The sequence below is a fragment of the Oncorhynchus keta genome, unplaced genomic scaffold (genome assembly GCF_023373465.1).
Source record: "Oncorhynchus keta strain PuntledgeMale-10-30-2019 unplaced genomic scaffold, Oket_V2 Un_contig_7594_pilon_pilon, whole genome shotgun sequence".
NCBI classification, from domain to species: Eukaryota; Metazoa; Chordata; class Actinopteri; order Salmoniformes; family Salmonidae; genus Oncorhynchus; species Oncorhynchus keta.
This window is the reverse complement of record NW_026289551.1, coordinates 156,642-173,613: the sequence shown is the minus strand read 5'-3', so window position 1 is coordinate 173,613 and position 16,972 is coordinate 156,642. Positions and strand designations below refer to the sequence as shown.

The 16,972-nt window shown below is 43.0% G+C and overlaps 1 protein-coding gene across 1 annotated transcript in view; it reads left to right on the top strand.

Annotated features, from left to right (window-relative positions):
* The first annotated feature begins 217 nt into the window (after positions 1 to 217).
* LOC127926439 (aryl hydrocarbon receptor nuclear translocator 2-like) overlaps positions 218 to 16,972 on the top strand; it is a 143,567-nt gene continuing 126,812 nt past the window's right edge. Inside the window, 3 exon segments of the mRNA XM_052511846.1 lie at positions 218 to 535; positions 4,012 to 4,126; positions 15,301 to 15,348. Of these exon segments, the coding sequence (XP_052367806.1) occupies positions 505 to 535; positions 4,012 to 4,126; positions 15,301 to 15,348 (194 nt within the window). The 5' untranslated portion in view covers positions 218 to 504.

Genomic DNA, 16,972 nt, shown 5'->3' with positions numbered 1-16,972 from the left:
TACAAAGCAAACATTTGGCCAATTTGGGATTACATTTTAGCCTACTTGATTGGGCTGTTCTGTTCTATATGAAAAATAGGACCACGATTCAACAAGTGATTACTGGCAAATGATGTTAGGCTACTCTATCTCACTGACATTAACTGACTTTCCATCTTTCAAAGCTTAATTTGACTCAAAGCAAAGATACAGGCAAAACAGAATTAATTCAAGTGAAGTCTCGCGGTGTTTAGACACCTTTCAGACATCTTGCATTTTTCAGTCTGAAAGAACGAATTTATAAAATACCGTTGACTTCATCTGGCCAAGCGAACCCGAAATAACAGGGCCTTTATTGTTGATATTCGTGACTTATTTGTATTTCGACCGAATGCATGTGAGGCTATAGGTGGCTGAACCGAGAGCTCGCGTGCCAAACCACTGAGCGGATTGTCTCTCCCGGGGCTCTCGAGCCGTATTGTGCGTCATTTTCATAGCTGCATCTTGTTTTTCTATCGAGGCAACATGGCAACTCCCGCCGCGGTCAATCCATCGGGTAAGTCGCGATTTATCTTAAGGAAAAAACAAAAACAGTGGGGGTTTAATGGTGATTTATAACTTTAAAATGTAACATCTATTTTTGACATTTACCGGAATGGAAAGCGGCGCTTAGCTGAAGACGCCGACGTCAGGCTCACAGAGCTCAAGCTCTCCACAGCATCCCCTTCCCCCACGGAGCTATCGCAGCCTCAAAACACTTTCTGTACACCTAGAAACGCGTTTTCTTCATTATAGCGCGAACATACGTCCATTATTTACACACAAACAGCCTATAATAGGGGAAGAAGCTTTTTAATGTATTGCATATGTATTATCTGCACGCAAAATGAGATGCTGGTTGCGTTTTGGCTCAATCCAACAGGCAGCTAGTTAGCTGCTGCTACGTGCTCTGATTTCACCGAATAGCCAGTCCCCCTCACGATACAAAGGTTCTTTTGCATACCGAGCCAATGGCCTATCGACGTTAACTCGGGCAATTTGAGTCGAGTCATTTCGACGTTTGTCACTGGTGCCAGTGACAGCGATTTGTTGGTCCCTCTCCATCGCCGGTTGATTCGACAGTCATTAGCTAGATGAAATCTGCAGCTTGCTCGGCGCTAACAACACTGTAGCCTGGCTTTCTTTACTCAGTGTTATTTGAGGAAGAAAGTTTTTAGTGAACGGCCTAAATAGTAACATAGTGGCCTAGCTAGTCTTATTTGCATGACCAGTAAAACTACCTTTATATGCCTGTGTTTGAACCTTGAAGCTCTAATTGTCATGTAATGACAGTCACAAAGGCGTTAATTACATTGTTGCTGTTATGTAGTCATTACGTTGTTACATTGTTACTGAGCAAATAAACGTACACACAGCATACATACACTTTTGTTGTTAGATGTGTACTGTATTACGGAAGCACTAGTAAGTAGGCTGCAATGCATCCTTAGCGGAGGTGCAATTATATCGCTGGCGCTCTTATTAATATAATCAATTCTGGGCAATGATACAAGTTTGGTAGTGATATAGAAGCAAAACATTTAGAGGAAGGCAAACAATGGCTTATATACACATTGCTGAATTGCTGCTCGTCATCAAATTATGTGTAGGCTATGGAATGTAGCCTGAGCCTTGTGTGTTGAAAAATACTACTCTAAAAATAGGCCTGAATCTTACGTTTCCTAATGTGCATTCACTCCAGTTCTATTTGTTCTGTTTAGCCTAGGCCTGATGTATTTTGTATACAGTAACGTTAACTGATTATTGAAACTAACTGTTCTACTGCCAAAAATATTTAAGAAATACAGCTTCGATTTTACTGTCATTTCCAATAATAACCACAACAGCAGGCCTCTCTCTCTCTCATTGGATATGCACATTTAAGTCTAATGAAGAAATAACTGGGGTGTTAACAGCACCGTGGCTGCATATAGAGTTGCCATGTGAAGAGAAGCATGGAACAGAATAAACAATCAACTGATTATTACCTGGGTTGCGTTCCAATAATATTTAATTTCTCCTGAAGAGTACACTCCTTAACTACTTCCCACGAATCTAAAAGCATTGCATTTAAAAAAAATATTGACCAAAGAGCATTATTTTTCATTAAAGCCAGATTACACAATGCATTAATCTCCTCTTATCCCAGTAACAAACCTATTTGTCAGATTATGCGATAGGCTATAATCCATGTTTGTTGTGTTTTGTTGTGAGAGCCAGTGATATTATGATGTCTTTGGGTGGATTGAAGAAGCTACACAGGGAATGCTGCTACTAGACATGGTGGCGCTGCTCCTAAGTAATGATAGGAGAAACCGAGAAACCCTGGCTGTCCTCTCCTCCCTAGCCTCCTGTAGCCAGACACTGTGTCCTGGCAGTCCTCTCCAGCCCTAGCCTCCTGTAGCCAGACACTGTGTCCTGGCAGTCCTCTCCAGCCCTAGCCTCCTGTAGCCAGACACTGTGTCCTGGCAGTCCTCTCCAGCCCTAGCCTCCTGTAGCCAGACACTGTGTCCTGGCAGTCCTCTCCAGCCCTAGCCTCCTGTAGCCAGACACTGTGTCCTGGCAGTCCTCTCCAGCCCTAGCCTCCTGTAGCCAGACACTGTGTCCTGGCAGTCCTCTCCAGCCCTAGCCTCCTGTAGCCAGACACTGTGTCCTGTCAGTCCTCTCCAGCCCTAGCCTCCTGTAGCCAGACACTGTGTCCTGGCTGTCCTCTCCAGCCCTAGCCTCCTGTAGCCAGACACTGTGTCCTGGCAGTCCTCTCCAGCCCTAGCCTCCTGTAGCCAGATGCTGTGTGTCCTGGCTGTCCTCTCCAGCCCTAGCCTCCTGTAGGCAGACGCTGTGTGTCCAGGCTGTCCTCTCCAGCCCTAGCCTCCTGTAGCCAGACACTGTGTTCTCACCTAGAACCACAGTATGCCATGCTATGTCTGGCTGCCACCTCCTGAGCACTAGTTATTATGCATGTATGAGTTGAAGTGTTGTTTACATACCTCTAGGCTACTTCATGAATGAATGAATTAGTTGGTTGTTTCTTTGCTGGCGTCTGCATTGTAGCTCGGGGTTTTCCAAGACAGAGAAAAGTAGAAACTAGTGGAGGAGACAGAGGGAAGGATAGGAAAGGGAGGGAGAGGAGAGGGGAAACGTTAGCTTGTATCAAATATTAACAACTGCTGGAAGCACTGGGGCAGAGAAGGGGTTTGTTTAGCATATCCATAACATCTGGCTGATGGAGGAATGAGTAGACCAGAGAGAGAAGGGGGTTTGTTTAGCATATCCATAACATCTGGCTGATGGAGTGAATGAGTAGACCAGAGAGAGAAGGGGGTTTGTTTAGTATATCTGGCTGATGGAGTGAATGAGTAGACCAGAGAGAGAAGGGGGTTTGTTTAGCATATCCATAACATCTGGCTGATGGAGTAGAATGAGTAGACCAGAGAGAGAAGGGGGTTTGTTTAGCATATCCATAACATCTGGCTGATGGAGTGAATGAGTAGACCAGAGAGAGAAGGGGGTTTGTTTAGCATATCCATAACATCTGGCTGATATCCATAACATCTGGCTGATGGAGTGAATGAGTAGACCAGAGAGAGATATCCATAACATCTGAGGGGTGAATGAGTTGGTAGGCCTGGGAGAAGGAAATCCATAACATCTGGCTGACAGAGAGAGAATATTAACATCTGGCTGATTTGGCACGCAATGAATGCTTCAGCTCACCACCCAGCACGACACGGAGCGCCGTATTCAGTCTTTCTGTGTCCTAAAACAGGCTGGATTTAGGCTGATGGAGTGAATGAGTAGACCAGAGAGAGAGAGGGGGTTGTTTAAAATAACAACAGAAAAGCCACCATGGCATGTTCTTGTGGAGGTTCAGGTACCACATGGCCATGTCCACGCTTTCAGAGTAATATTAATGCAGCTGTAATACAGTCACAATGTCAAACAATGTCTAATGCCATGTTCTCATGTGGTACCTTTCTCTGTCCTCTGTTCCAGAGATGGGCAGTGAGTTGCCGGGGCCCGTTACTATGCCGGGGGCGGTGGTGGGGGCGGGCCAAGTGAGGATGGGCGGAGCCATGCCGGGCCGTGGGGGCAAGAGGAGATCCGGAGGGTGAGTACTATTTGATATCTGCATTTTACCCACAAGGCTATTCCACTGGTGTTCCAGCAGTATTACACCAGTATATCAAGACTACTCCAGGTTTATCCCAGGACCAAATATCAATAGAATTGCTTCATTATTCCAATGAGCAGAACTTCAGGCATGGATGACAAAAACACAGGCCAATATTCCAATGTTGAATTTCAAACAAGCTTTATTAGCAGGACAGAGTAACACGCCAGAGATATACAATGTATGATAGTTTGACATAGTGCCACCGAAAAAAGCAAACAGTAATCTCATATAGCTGCATGTATGATTAAAAAAACACTCTCATTTTGGGAGTATTCCACGGTACGTTAACCCCCGGGGTGAAATCAGGACATATTTACCCCATGCCCTGGCATTCTGCCTATACAACAACATACAGTGCATTCGGAAAGTATTCAGACCCCTTTACCTTTTCCACATTTTGTTACATTACAGCCTTATTATAAAATGGATTAAATTGTGTTTTTCCCCCTCATCAATCTACACAAAATACCCCATAATGACAAAGCAAAAACAGGTTGGATGGGGAGCGTTGCTGCACAGCTATTTTCAGGTCTTTCCAGAGATGTTAGATCAGGTTCAAGTCTGGGCTCTGGCTGGACCACTCAAGGACATTCAGAGACTTGTCCCGAAGCCACTCCAGTGTTGTCTTGGCTGTGTTCTTAGGGTCGTTGTCCTGTTGGAAGGTGAAACTTCGCCCCAGTCTGAGGTCTTGAGCGTTCTGTAACAGGTTTTCATAAAGGATCTCTCAGTACTTTGTTCCGTTCATCTTTCCCTCGATGCTGACTAATATTCCAGTCCCTGCCGCTGAAAAACATCCCTACAGCATGATGCTGCCACCACCATGCTTCACTGTAGGGATGGTGCCAGGTTTCCTCTAGACGTGACACTTAAACATCTGAGCAGCTAACCGATCGCTGCAGCTGTACATAGTCTATTGGTAAATAGCCCACCCATTTTCACCTACCTCATCCCCACAGTTTTTATTTATTTACTTTTCTGCTCTTTTGCACACCAATATACCTGTACATGATCATCTGATCATTTATCACTCCAGTGTTAATCTGCAATATTGTAATTATTCGCCTACCTCCTCATGCCTTTTGCACACATTGTATATAGACTCCCCTTTTTTTTCTACTGTGTTATTGACTTGTTATTTGTTTACTCCATGTGTAACTCTGTGTTGTCTGTTCACACTGTTCTATGCTACCTTAAATCTTGGCCAGGTCGCCTAGGTTAAATAAAGCAAATGAGAACTGTTCTCAACTTGCCTACCTGGTTAAATAAAGGTGTTCTCAACTAGCCTACCTGGTTAAATATAGGTGTTCTCAACTAGCCTACCTGGTTAAATAAAGGTGTTCTCAACTAGCCTACCTGGTTAAATAAAGGGAAAATAAAAAAAATAAAGGCCAAAGAGTTCAATCTTGTTTCTCATGATTTGAGTCTTTAGGTGCCTTTCGGCAAACTCCAAGCAGGCTATCCGGTGCCTTTTACTGAGGAGTGGCTACCGTCTGGCCATTGTACCATAAAGGCCTGATTGGTAGAAGATGCAGAGATTGTTGTCCTTCTGGAAGGTTCTGCCATCTCCACAAAGGGTTCTTGGTCACCTCCCTGACCAAGGCCCTTCTCCCCCGGTTGCTCAATTTAGCAGGGCGGCCAGCTCTAGGAAGAGTCTTGGTGGTTCTAAACGTCTTCCATTTAAGAAAGATGGAGGCCACTGTGTTCTTGGGGCCCTTCAATGCTGCAGAATTATTTTGTACCCTTCCCCAGATCGGTGCCTCCACACAATCCTGTCTTGAAGCTCTACGGACAATTCCTTCAACCTCATGGCTTGGTTTCTTCTCTGACATGCACTGTCAACTGTGGGAACTTATATAGACAGGTCTGGCCTTTCCAAATCATGTCCAATCAATTTAATTTACCAATCAAGTTGTAGAAACATCTCAAAGATGATCAATGGAAAACATGTGCCTGAGCTCAATTTTATGACTCCTAGCAAAGGGTCTGAATGCTTATGTATATATAAGGTATTTCTGTTTTCTATTTTAGAGTAAGGCCGTAACAAGATGTGTAAAAGTCAAGGGGTTTGAATACTTTCCGAATGCACTGTATCCATTATACATCTACCTACACCAACATGAAGAAATAAAAGCCAAAGCCATCCAGGCAATATGGCAACTCGACGTGACACGGAACACAACAGGGACCCGTCTAGGGCATCTTTTATTTACTCCTTACATGAATGTATGTGGATAGAAAAACTGGAGACATGTCATTTCCAGTAGGAGCCTGACTAAGACGGTCAGCAACACATACTGACACAGAGTAATGATCCTCAATTTTCACTGAGATAGGCTTGTGCTCGGTGGAAGCATGCTGTATGTATACTGTATTACCTCTACTATCACGCATAACCATGTATACTGCATTACCTCTACTATCACGCATAACCATGCATACTGCATTACCTCTACTATCACGCATAACCATGCATACTGCATTACCTCTACTATCATGCATAACCATGTATACTGCATTGCCTCTACTATCCCGCATAACCATGCATACTGCATTACCTCTACTATCCCGCATAACCATGCATACTGCATTACCTCTACTAATATGCATAACCATGTATACTGCATTACCTCTACTATCACGCATAACCATGCATACTGCATTCTCTACTATCACGCATAAGCATGCATACTGCATTACCTCTACTATCACGCATAACCATGTATACTGCATTACCTCTACTATCACGCATAACCATGCATACTGCATTACCTCTACTATCACGCATAACCACGCATACTGCATTACCTCTACTATCACGACAACCATGCATACTGCATTACCTCTACTATCAGACATAACCATGCATACTGCATTACCTCTACTATCACGCATAACCATGCATACTGCATTACCTCTACTATCACGCATAACCATGCATACTGCATTACCTCTACTATCAGACATAACCATGCATACTGCATTACCTCTACTATCAGACATAACCATGCATACTGCATTACCTCTACTATCAGACATAACCATGCATACTGCATTACCTCTACTATCACGCATAACCATGCATACTGCATTACCTCTACTATCAGCATAACCATGCATACTGCATTACCTCTACTATCAGACATAGCCATGCATATTGCATTACCTCTACTATCAGACATAACCATGCATACTGTATTACCTCTACTATCACACATAACCATGCATACTGCATTACCTCTCGTATCAGACATGACCGTGCATACTGCATTACCTCTATCAGACATAACCGTGTGTACTGCATTACCTCTACTATCAGACATAACCGTGCATACTGCATTACCTCTACTATCAGATATAACCGTGCATAGTACATTACCTCTACTATCAGATATAACCATGCATAGTACATTAGCTCTACTAGCAGACATAACCATGCATGGTGCATTACCTCTTGTATCAGGCATAACCGTGCATACTGCGTTACCTCTGGTATCAGGCATTACAGTGCATACTGCGTTACCTCAACTATCAGGCATGCATACTGCATTACCTCTCCTATCAGACATAGCTATGCGTACAACATTACCTCTCCAATCAGACATAAGCATGCATGCTGCATTACAGCCCTCCTATCAGACATAACCATGCCTACTACGCTGTGACATGTTAGTCTGTGTAGTTGTTTTCTATTTCCTGGTTTCCTTGGTTACTCACCTCCCTATAACTGGAGGAGATCTGAGGTCCCTCCCCTGAGACCTTCTCTCCTCCAATGCGTTTTGAGAAGGAGGCAAGGAGAGAGGACGCGGGGAATCGAGGAAAGAGTTGAGAAAGAACCATTGCATGGGGAAAGCCACACTACTGAGGGACTGCATGTGACAGACAGAGACAGACAGACAAGCAGACAGAGTGATACTTAGGAATACAGAGAGACAAACAAGCAGACAGAGTGATACTTAGGAATGCAGAGAGACAGATAGACAAGCAGACAGTGATATGTAGGAATACAGAGAGGCAGACAGAGTGATACTTAGGAATACAGAGAGACAAACAAGCAGACAGAGTGATACTTAGGAATACAGAGAGGCAAACAGGAATACAGAGACAGACAAATACTCATCAGTCACTTCTACTATTATCAGAAGAATTGAGTGGCAGAGAAGATTATTATCACAGACTAGCATTAAGGTGAAGGCTGTAGTTACTCAGCACTCAACTCATGACACTACTCAGTGACTGTGTTCCTTTATACCTCAGTTATAACAGTAACTGGCCCTCTGTTTAACTCTATCTTGGTCCGTCATCAGGTGCGAACTCGACCGGAGGCTGAATTCAGTCAAGCCTAAGAATCATTCACAATCTCAGTCATATATGCTCTAGCTAATCAGTCATCAGATTAAGTGAAATGTACTGGTGTACATTGCTTTGACACACACACACACACACACACACACACACACACACACACACACACACACACACAACAAAGCTTATCTGTTATCAACAGATCGCTGTATCAAGACCAAAAAAAGCCGATACCGATTAATCGGCCATATTTTTAAAATGTATTTGTAATAATGACAATTACAACAATACTGAATGAACACTTATTTTAACTTAATATAATACATCGATAAAAATCAATTTAGCCTCAAATAAATAATGAAACGTGTACAATTTGGTTTAAATAATGCAAAAACAAAGTGTTGGAGAAGTTCAAGTGCAATATGTGCCATGTTTGAGTTCCTTGCTCAGAACATGAGAACATGTGAAAGTTGGTGGTTCCTTTTAACATGAGACTTCAATATTCCAAGGTAAGAAGTTTTAGGTTGTAGTTAATATAGTATTTATAGGACTATTTCTCTCTATACCATTTGTATTTCATATACCTTTGACTATTGGATGTTCTTATAGGCACTATAGTATTGCCAGTGTAACAGTATAGCTTCCGTTCCTCTTCTCGCCCCTACCTGGGCTCGAACCAGGAACACATCGACCACAGCGACACTCGAAGCAGCGTTACCCATCGCTCCACAAAAGCCGCAGCCCTTGCAGAGCAAGAGGAATAGCTACTCCAAGTCTCAGAGCGAGTGACGTTTGAAACCGTATTAGCGCACACCCAGCTAACTAGCCAGCCATTTCACATTGGTTACACCAGCCATTAGGCTGATAGGCTTGAAGTCATAAACAGCGCTGTGCTTGCAAAGAGCTGCTGGCAAAACGCACAAAAGTGCTGTTTGAATGAATGCTTACGAGCCTGCTGCTGCCTACCATCGCTCAGTCAGACGGCTCTATCAAATCATAGACTTAATTATAACAACACACAGAAATACGAGCCTTTGGTCATTAATGTGGTCGAATCCGAAACTATAATTTCGAAAACAAAATGTTTATTATTTCAGTGAAATACGGAACCGTTCCGTATTTTATCTAACGGGTGGCATCCCTAAGTCTAAATATACCTGTTACATTGCACAACCTTCAATGTTATGTCATAATTACGTATAATAATGGCAAATTAGTTCGCAATGAGCCAGGCTGCCTCTGGCTGCCTCCTGCCTCTGGCAGGACACAATTTCATCTGGTTAATATTGCCTGCTAACCTGAATTTCTTTTAGCTAAATATGTAGGTTTTAAAATATATACTTCTGTGTATTGATTTTAAGAAAGGCATTGGTGTTTATGGTTAGGTTCAGTCGTCCAATGATTGTGCTTTTGTTAAATAATCCCCCAGCGTTGCATCGATTATATGCAACGCAGGACACGCTAGATAAACTAGTAATATCATCAACCATGTGTAGTTATAACTAGTGATTATGATTGATTTTTTTTTAATAAGATACGTTTAATGCTAGCTAGCAACTTACCTTCGCTTCTACTGCATTCGCGTAACAGGCAGGCTCCTCGTGGAGTGCAATGAGAGGCAGGTGGTTAGTGTGTTGGACTAGTTAACTGTAAGGTTGCAAGATTGGTTCCCCCGAGCTGACAAGGTGAAAATCTGTCGTTCTGCCCCTGAATAAGGAAGTTCCTCGGCCGTCATTGTAAATAAGAATGTGTTCTTAACTGACTTGCCTAGTTAAATAAAGGTATAAAAATACAAATACAAATTTAAAAAATCGGCGCCCAAAAATACCGATTTCCGATTGTTATGAAAACTTGAAATCGGCCCCAATTAATCGGCCATTCTGATTAATCGGCCGACCTCTAATCAAGACATCACAGGTCAATTCAATAGTCTGTTAGACACACCGGTGTGAGATGAGATTGAAAAACGCCACTCTGGACGAGTCATCACTAGTGGCATGGCAACCTTTCAACTACAGAGGCGGGATCAGCGGTTTGCACTACCCACGCTTCCTCTATGCTCTGAGCAATACCTACTTGATTGTACTTTTTGAATAATAACAATACATTTTATTTCTATAGTGCTGGTCATGTGAAAGGCAAACAACGCAAATAGCTTTACATTACAAAGGCAACGTGCAGAAATAGACGTAACACCTCTGGAACCGTTTGTCATTCTGACGTGTTTGTCCGTTCAGTGTGTTGACTCACTTGACTAAAACAGTAAGGCTTTAAAGGTAGGATTTCTTCTCATGATCCATTGTTTCTTGACACACATGTTGTGTGAAAAGCAACCTTGAAATGTACTCAAATGCTGCATAAGAAAAGACTCCTCAGAAATGTGGCCGTAACTTAAGGTTTTTAATGCTCTTTCTGATACTCTTAAATCAAATGTCTCAGTGAAGTTGAGTTGCAGTGTTTTCATCATAACATGTCGACTGCAGGGCCCATGGGCCCGAGTCCAACGGTGGTGCACTATAGGGGCAGAGTGTGCAATTTGAGACTCGGTCTTAGTGTCGAGGGACGCAGAGGAAATTGATTCATTTATCTGTTTGGCAGTGACTATGCATTTCACAATTTCTGTTGTTGTTGCACCAGATCCTTGAACAGGGGAGGAAATAAGCATTCTCATTGTTCAGAGGGGAACAGGGAGGAAATAAGCATTCTCATTGTTCAGGAGGAGCAGGGAGGAAATAAGCATTCTCATTGTTCAGAGGGGAACAGGGAGGAAATAAGCATTCTCATTGTTCAGGAGGAGCAGGGAGGAAATAAGCATTCTCATTGTTCAGGGGGAGCAGGGAGGAAATAAGCATTCTCATTGTTCAGGGGGAACAGGGAGGAAATAAGCATTCTCATTGTTCAGGAGGAGCAGGGAGGAAATAAGCATTCTCATTGTTCAGAGGGGAACAGGGAGGAAATAAGCATTCTCATTGTTCAGGGAGGAAATAAGCATTCTAATTGTTCAGGGAGGAAATAAGCATTCTAATTGTTCAGGGAGGAAATAAGCATTCTCATTGTTCAGAGGGGAACAGGGAGGAAATAAGCATTCTAATTGTTCAGGGAGGAAATAAGCATTCTAATTGTTCAGGAGGAGCAGGGAGGAAATAAGCATTCTAATTGTTCAGGGAGGAAATAAGCATTCTAATTGTTCAGGGAGGAAATAAGCATTCTAATTGTTCAGGAGGAGCAGGGAGGAAATAAGCATTCTAATTGTTCAGGGAGGAAATAAGCATTCTCATTGTTCAGGGGAACAGGGAGGAAATAAGCATTCTCATTGTTCAGGGAGGAAATAAGCATTCTCATTGTTCAGGAGGAGCAGGGAGGAAATAAGCATTCTAATTGTTCAGGAGGAGCAGGGAGGAAATAAGCATTCTAATTGTTCAGGAGGAACAGGGGAGGAAATAAGCATTCTAATTGTTCAGGAGGAGCAGGGAGGAAATAAGCATTCTAATTGTTCAGGAGGAACAGGGGAGGAAATAAGCATTCTAATTGTTCAGGAGGAGCAGGGAGGAAATAAGCATTCTCATTGTTCAGGAGGACAGGGAGGAAATAAGCATTCTCATTGTTCAGGGGGAACAGGGAGGAAATAAGCATTCTCATTGTTCAGGAGGAGCAGGGAGGAAATAAGCATTCTCATTGTTCAGGAGGACAGGGAGGAAATAAGCATTCTCATTGTTCAGGAGGAACAGGGAGGAAATAAGCATTCTCATTGTTCAGGAGGAACAGGGAGGAAATAAGCATTCTCATTGTTCAGGAGGAACAGGGAGGAAATAAGCATTCTCATTGTTCAGGAGGAGCAGGGAGGAAATAAGCATTCTCATTGTTCAGGGGGAACAGGGAGGAAATAAGCATTCTCATTGTTCAGGGGGAACAGGGAGGAAATAAGCATTCTCATTGTTCAGGAGGAAGGGAGGAAATAAGCATTCTCATTGTTCAGGGGGAACAGGGAGGAAATAAGCATTCTCATTGTTCAAGAGGAGCAGGGAGAAATAAGCATTCTCATTGTTCAGAGGGGAACAGGGAGGAAATAAGCATTCTCATTGTTCAGGGAGGAAATAAGCATTCTAATTGTTCAGGGAGGAAATAAGCATTCTAATTGTTCAGGAGGACAGGGAGGAAATAAGCATTCTAATTGTTCAGGAGGAGCAGGGAGGAAATAAGCATTCTAATTGTTCAGGGAGGAAATAAGCATTCTAATTGTTCAGGAGGAGCAGGGAGGAAATAAGCATTCTAATTGTTCAGGGAGGAAATAAGCATTCTCATTGTTCAGGGAGGAAATAAGCATTCTAATTGTTCAGGGAGGAAATAAGCATTCTAATTGTTCAGGAGGACAGGGAGGAAATAAGCATTCTAATTGTTCAGGAGGAGCAGGGAGGAAATAAGCATTCTAATTGTTCAGGAGGAACAGGGAGGAAATAAGCATTCTCATTGTTCAGGAGGAGCAGGGAGGAAATAAGCATTCTAATTGTTCAGGAGGAACAGGGGAGGAAATAAGCATTCTCATTGTTCAGAGGGGAACAGGGAGGAAATAAGCATTCTCATTGTTCAGGTGGAGCAGGGAGGAAATAAGCATTCTCATTGTTCAGGGGGAACAGGGAGGAAATAAGCATTCTCATTGTTCAGGGGGAACAGGGAGGAAATAAGCATTCTCATTGTTCAGGAGGAGCAGGGAGGAAATAAGCATTCTCATTGTTCAGGGGAACAGGGAGGAAATAAGCATTCTCATTGTTCAGGAGGAGCAGGGAGGAAATAAGCATTCTCATTGTTCAGAGGGGAACAGGGAGGAAATTTCTCATTGTTCAGGGGAACAGGGAGGAAATTGTTCAGGAGGAGCAGGGAGGAAATAAGCATTCTCATTGTTCAGGGGGAACAGGGAAATAAGCATTCTCATTGTTCAGGAGGAGCAGGGAGGAAATAAGCATTCTCATTGTTCAGGAGGAGCAGGGAGGAAATAAGCAGTCTCATTGTTCAGGAGGAACAGGGAGGAAATAAGCATTCTCATTGTTCAGGAGGAGCAGGGAGGAAATAAGCATTCTCATTGTTCAGAGGGGAACAGGAGGAAATAAGCATTCTCATTGTTCAGGGGAACAGGGAGGAAATAAGCATTCTCATTGTTCAGGAGGAGCAGGGAGGAAATAAGCATTCTCATTGTTCAGGGGAACAGGGAGGAAATAAGCATTCTCATTGTTCAGGGGAGCAGGGAGGAAATAAGCATTCTCATTGTTCAGGAGGGGAACAGGGAGGAAATAAGCATTCTCATTGTTCAGGAGGAGCAGGGAGGAAATAAGCATTCTCATTGTTCAGGAGGAAATAAGCATTCTCATTGTTCAGGAGGAGCAGGGAGGAAATAAGCATTCTCATTGTTCAGGGGGAAATAAGCATTCTCATTGTTCAGGAGGAAATAAGCATTCTAATTGTTCAGGAGGAGCAGGGAGGAAATAAGCATTCTCATTGTTCAGGGGAACAGGGAGGAAATAAGCATTCTAATTGTTCAGGAGGAAGGGAGGAAATAAGCATTCTCATTGTTCAGGGAGGAAATAAGCATTCTCATTGTTCAGGGAGGAAATAAGCATTCTCATTGTTCAGGGAGGAAATAAGCATTCTAATTGTTCAGGAGGACAGGGAGGAAATAAGCATTCTAATTGTTCAGGAGGAGCAGGGAGGAAATAAGCATTCTCATTGTTCAGGGAGGAAATAAGCATTCTCATTGTTCAGGGGGAACAGGGAGGAAATAAGCATTCTAATTGTTCAGGAGGAGCAGGGAGGAAATAAGCATTCTAATTGTTCAGGAGGAACAGGGAGGAAATAAGCATTCTCATTGTTCAGGGTGAACAGGGAGGAAATAAGCATTCTCATTGTTCAGGAGGAACTGAGGAGGAAATAAGAATTCTCATTGTTCAGGAGGAACTGAGGAGGAAATGAGCATTCTCATTGTTCAGGAGGAACTGAGGAGGAAATGAGCATTCTCATTGTTCAGGAGGAACTGAGGAGGAAATGAGCATTCTCATTGTTCAGGAGGAACAGGGGAGGAAATAAGCATTCTCATTGTTCAGGAGGAACAGGGGAGGAAATAAGCATTCTCATTGTTCAGGAGGAACAGGGGAGGAAATAAGCATTCTCATTGTTCAGGAGGAACAGGGGAGGAAATAAGCATTCTCATTGTTCAGGAGGAACTGGGGAGGAAATGAGCATTCTCATTGTTCAGGAGGAACAGGGGAGGAAATAAGCATTCTCATTGTTCAGGAGGAACAGGGGAGGAAATAAGCATTCTCATTGTTCAGGAGGAACAGGGGAGGAAATAAGCATTCTCATTGTTCAGGAGGAACAGGGGAGGAAATAAGCATTCTCATTGTTCAGGAGGAACAGGGGAGGAAATGAGCATTCTCATTGTTCAGGAGGAACAGGGGAGGAAATAAGCATTCTCATTGTTCAGGAGGAACAGGGGAGGAAATGAGCATTCTAATTGTGGTAGCCCCTCTGTTTGATATTTTTTATATTTTGTGTCTACTGGATTAGAAAGCTAGAAAGATTTGGCTGTCAAGCTAATTTCCCTCTGCAGGAAAATATAAGCATACAACCATAAAACAATGGCAACACACACACACACATATGGACAGTTTGCGCACACATATGGACAGTTTGCACACACACACACACACACACACACACACACACACACACACACACACACACACACACACACACACACACACACACACACACACACCCTAGACTAGATGAGTAACTGTTTTGGTCTTTGATTGCAGGATGGACTTTGATGACGAGGATGGGGAAGGACCAAGTAAATTTTCAAGGTGAGAACAGTGAACGATGGCCCACTGATATTTCCATGTAATAAGTATCACTCATTGTTATAACAAATTACTCTTTCTATGAGAAGCAGTCAAGTTCTAGACTTGAAGTTGTTGCTATGAGTGTTTATTATACAGAATTCCATATTTTGTACAATCATTCCTTGTTGTCATCTTATTGCTATGGACATTCAATCACATTTACCAAACCCATTGTTTCATGTTTTCAAGCGTTTTAACATTTTTGATCTGTTAAACGTTTTTTTGTTCCTCAAAAGCAGCTTCAGCTGTCGTTCCACCCACAGGCATTCTCTCACGTGTTGTTGTTCTCCAACGTCTGGTTGTTCCTCTATTCTGTGTTCTCTCAGATTTATCCAGAGTTCTCTGGCAGCAGTGGTCTCTGTTAGTGGAGTGGAGACAATGCCCTCTGCTGGGGAGAAGATAAACTACAACAGCATGTTGTATATAATGAGAAACACACTACTACCTCTACCACATTACTAACTCTCTCATTTTAAAATTGATGAGAAGAGCCTACCAAACAACCAGAGCCCTTTGACCAAAAATACCACATTGATAAATAGTGGGCTTTGTTGGAGACATCCAGCATGCCACAGTTTATTATTAAAAAGTGTTCTCACACACCTTCTGAAAGTCTCATGTTACTCCATACCTCACCAGGCCACGGGAAGTCCTATTTTTCAAGTTCTCTCCCCTGTCCACTCTCGTGAGGCCTTCTTAGAGGCCAGAGAGTACCGATCCCATAGGGCTCTGGTCAAAAGTTGTGCACTCCATAGTTAGCACTTTCACAGCCACTTAATACAACGCATGCCCATTTTCTGCTGTTACACCCATTACCTGTCCTGTGATGTTGCTCTCATCAAAATATCTAACACTTTTTAAAGCCCATAAATAGCATGTGTATCATTCTAATTGTACATGTGTTATCCCATATTCAGGCTACCGTGTTCAGGTTACTGTGTTAGGGTGTGTTCAGGCTACTGTGTTCAGGCTATGATTATCAGGCTACTACTCTGTTATGGTGTGTCAGGATACCGTGTTCAGGCTACCATGTTAGAGTGTGGTCAGGCTACCGTGTTTAGACTACGGTTATCAGGCTACTGTGCTAAGGCTACTGTGCTAAGGCTACTGTGCTAAGGCTACTGTGCTAAGGCTACTGTGATCAGGGTACTGTGTTAGGGTGTGGTCAGGCTACGGTTATCAGTCTACTGTGTCAGGCTACTGTTCTCAGGATACTGTGTTCAGGCTACTGTGTTAGTGTGGTCAGGCTACCGTGTTTAGATGATGGTTATCAGTCTACTGTGTTAGGCTACTGTTCTCAGGATACTGTGTTCAGGCTACCGTGTTTAGACTATGGTTATCATTCTACTGTGTTAGGCTACTGTTCTCAGGCTACTGTGTTCAGGCTACCGTGTTTAGACTATGGTTATCATTCTACTGTGTTAGGCTACTGTTCTCAGGATACTGTGTTCAGGCTACCGTGTTTAGACAATGGTTATCAGTCTACTGTGTTAGGCTACTGTTCTCAGGATACTGTGTTCAGGCTACTGTTCTCAGGCTACTGTGTTCAGGCTACCGTGTTTAGACTACTGTTCTCAGTCTACTG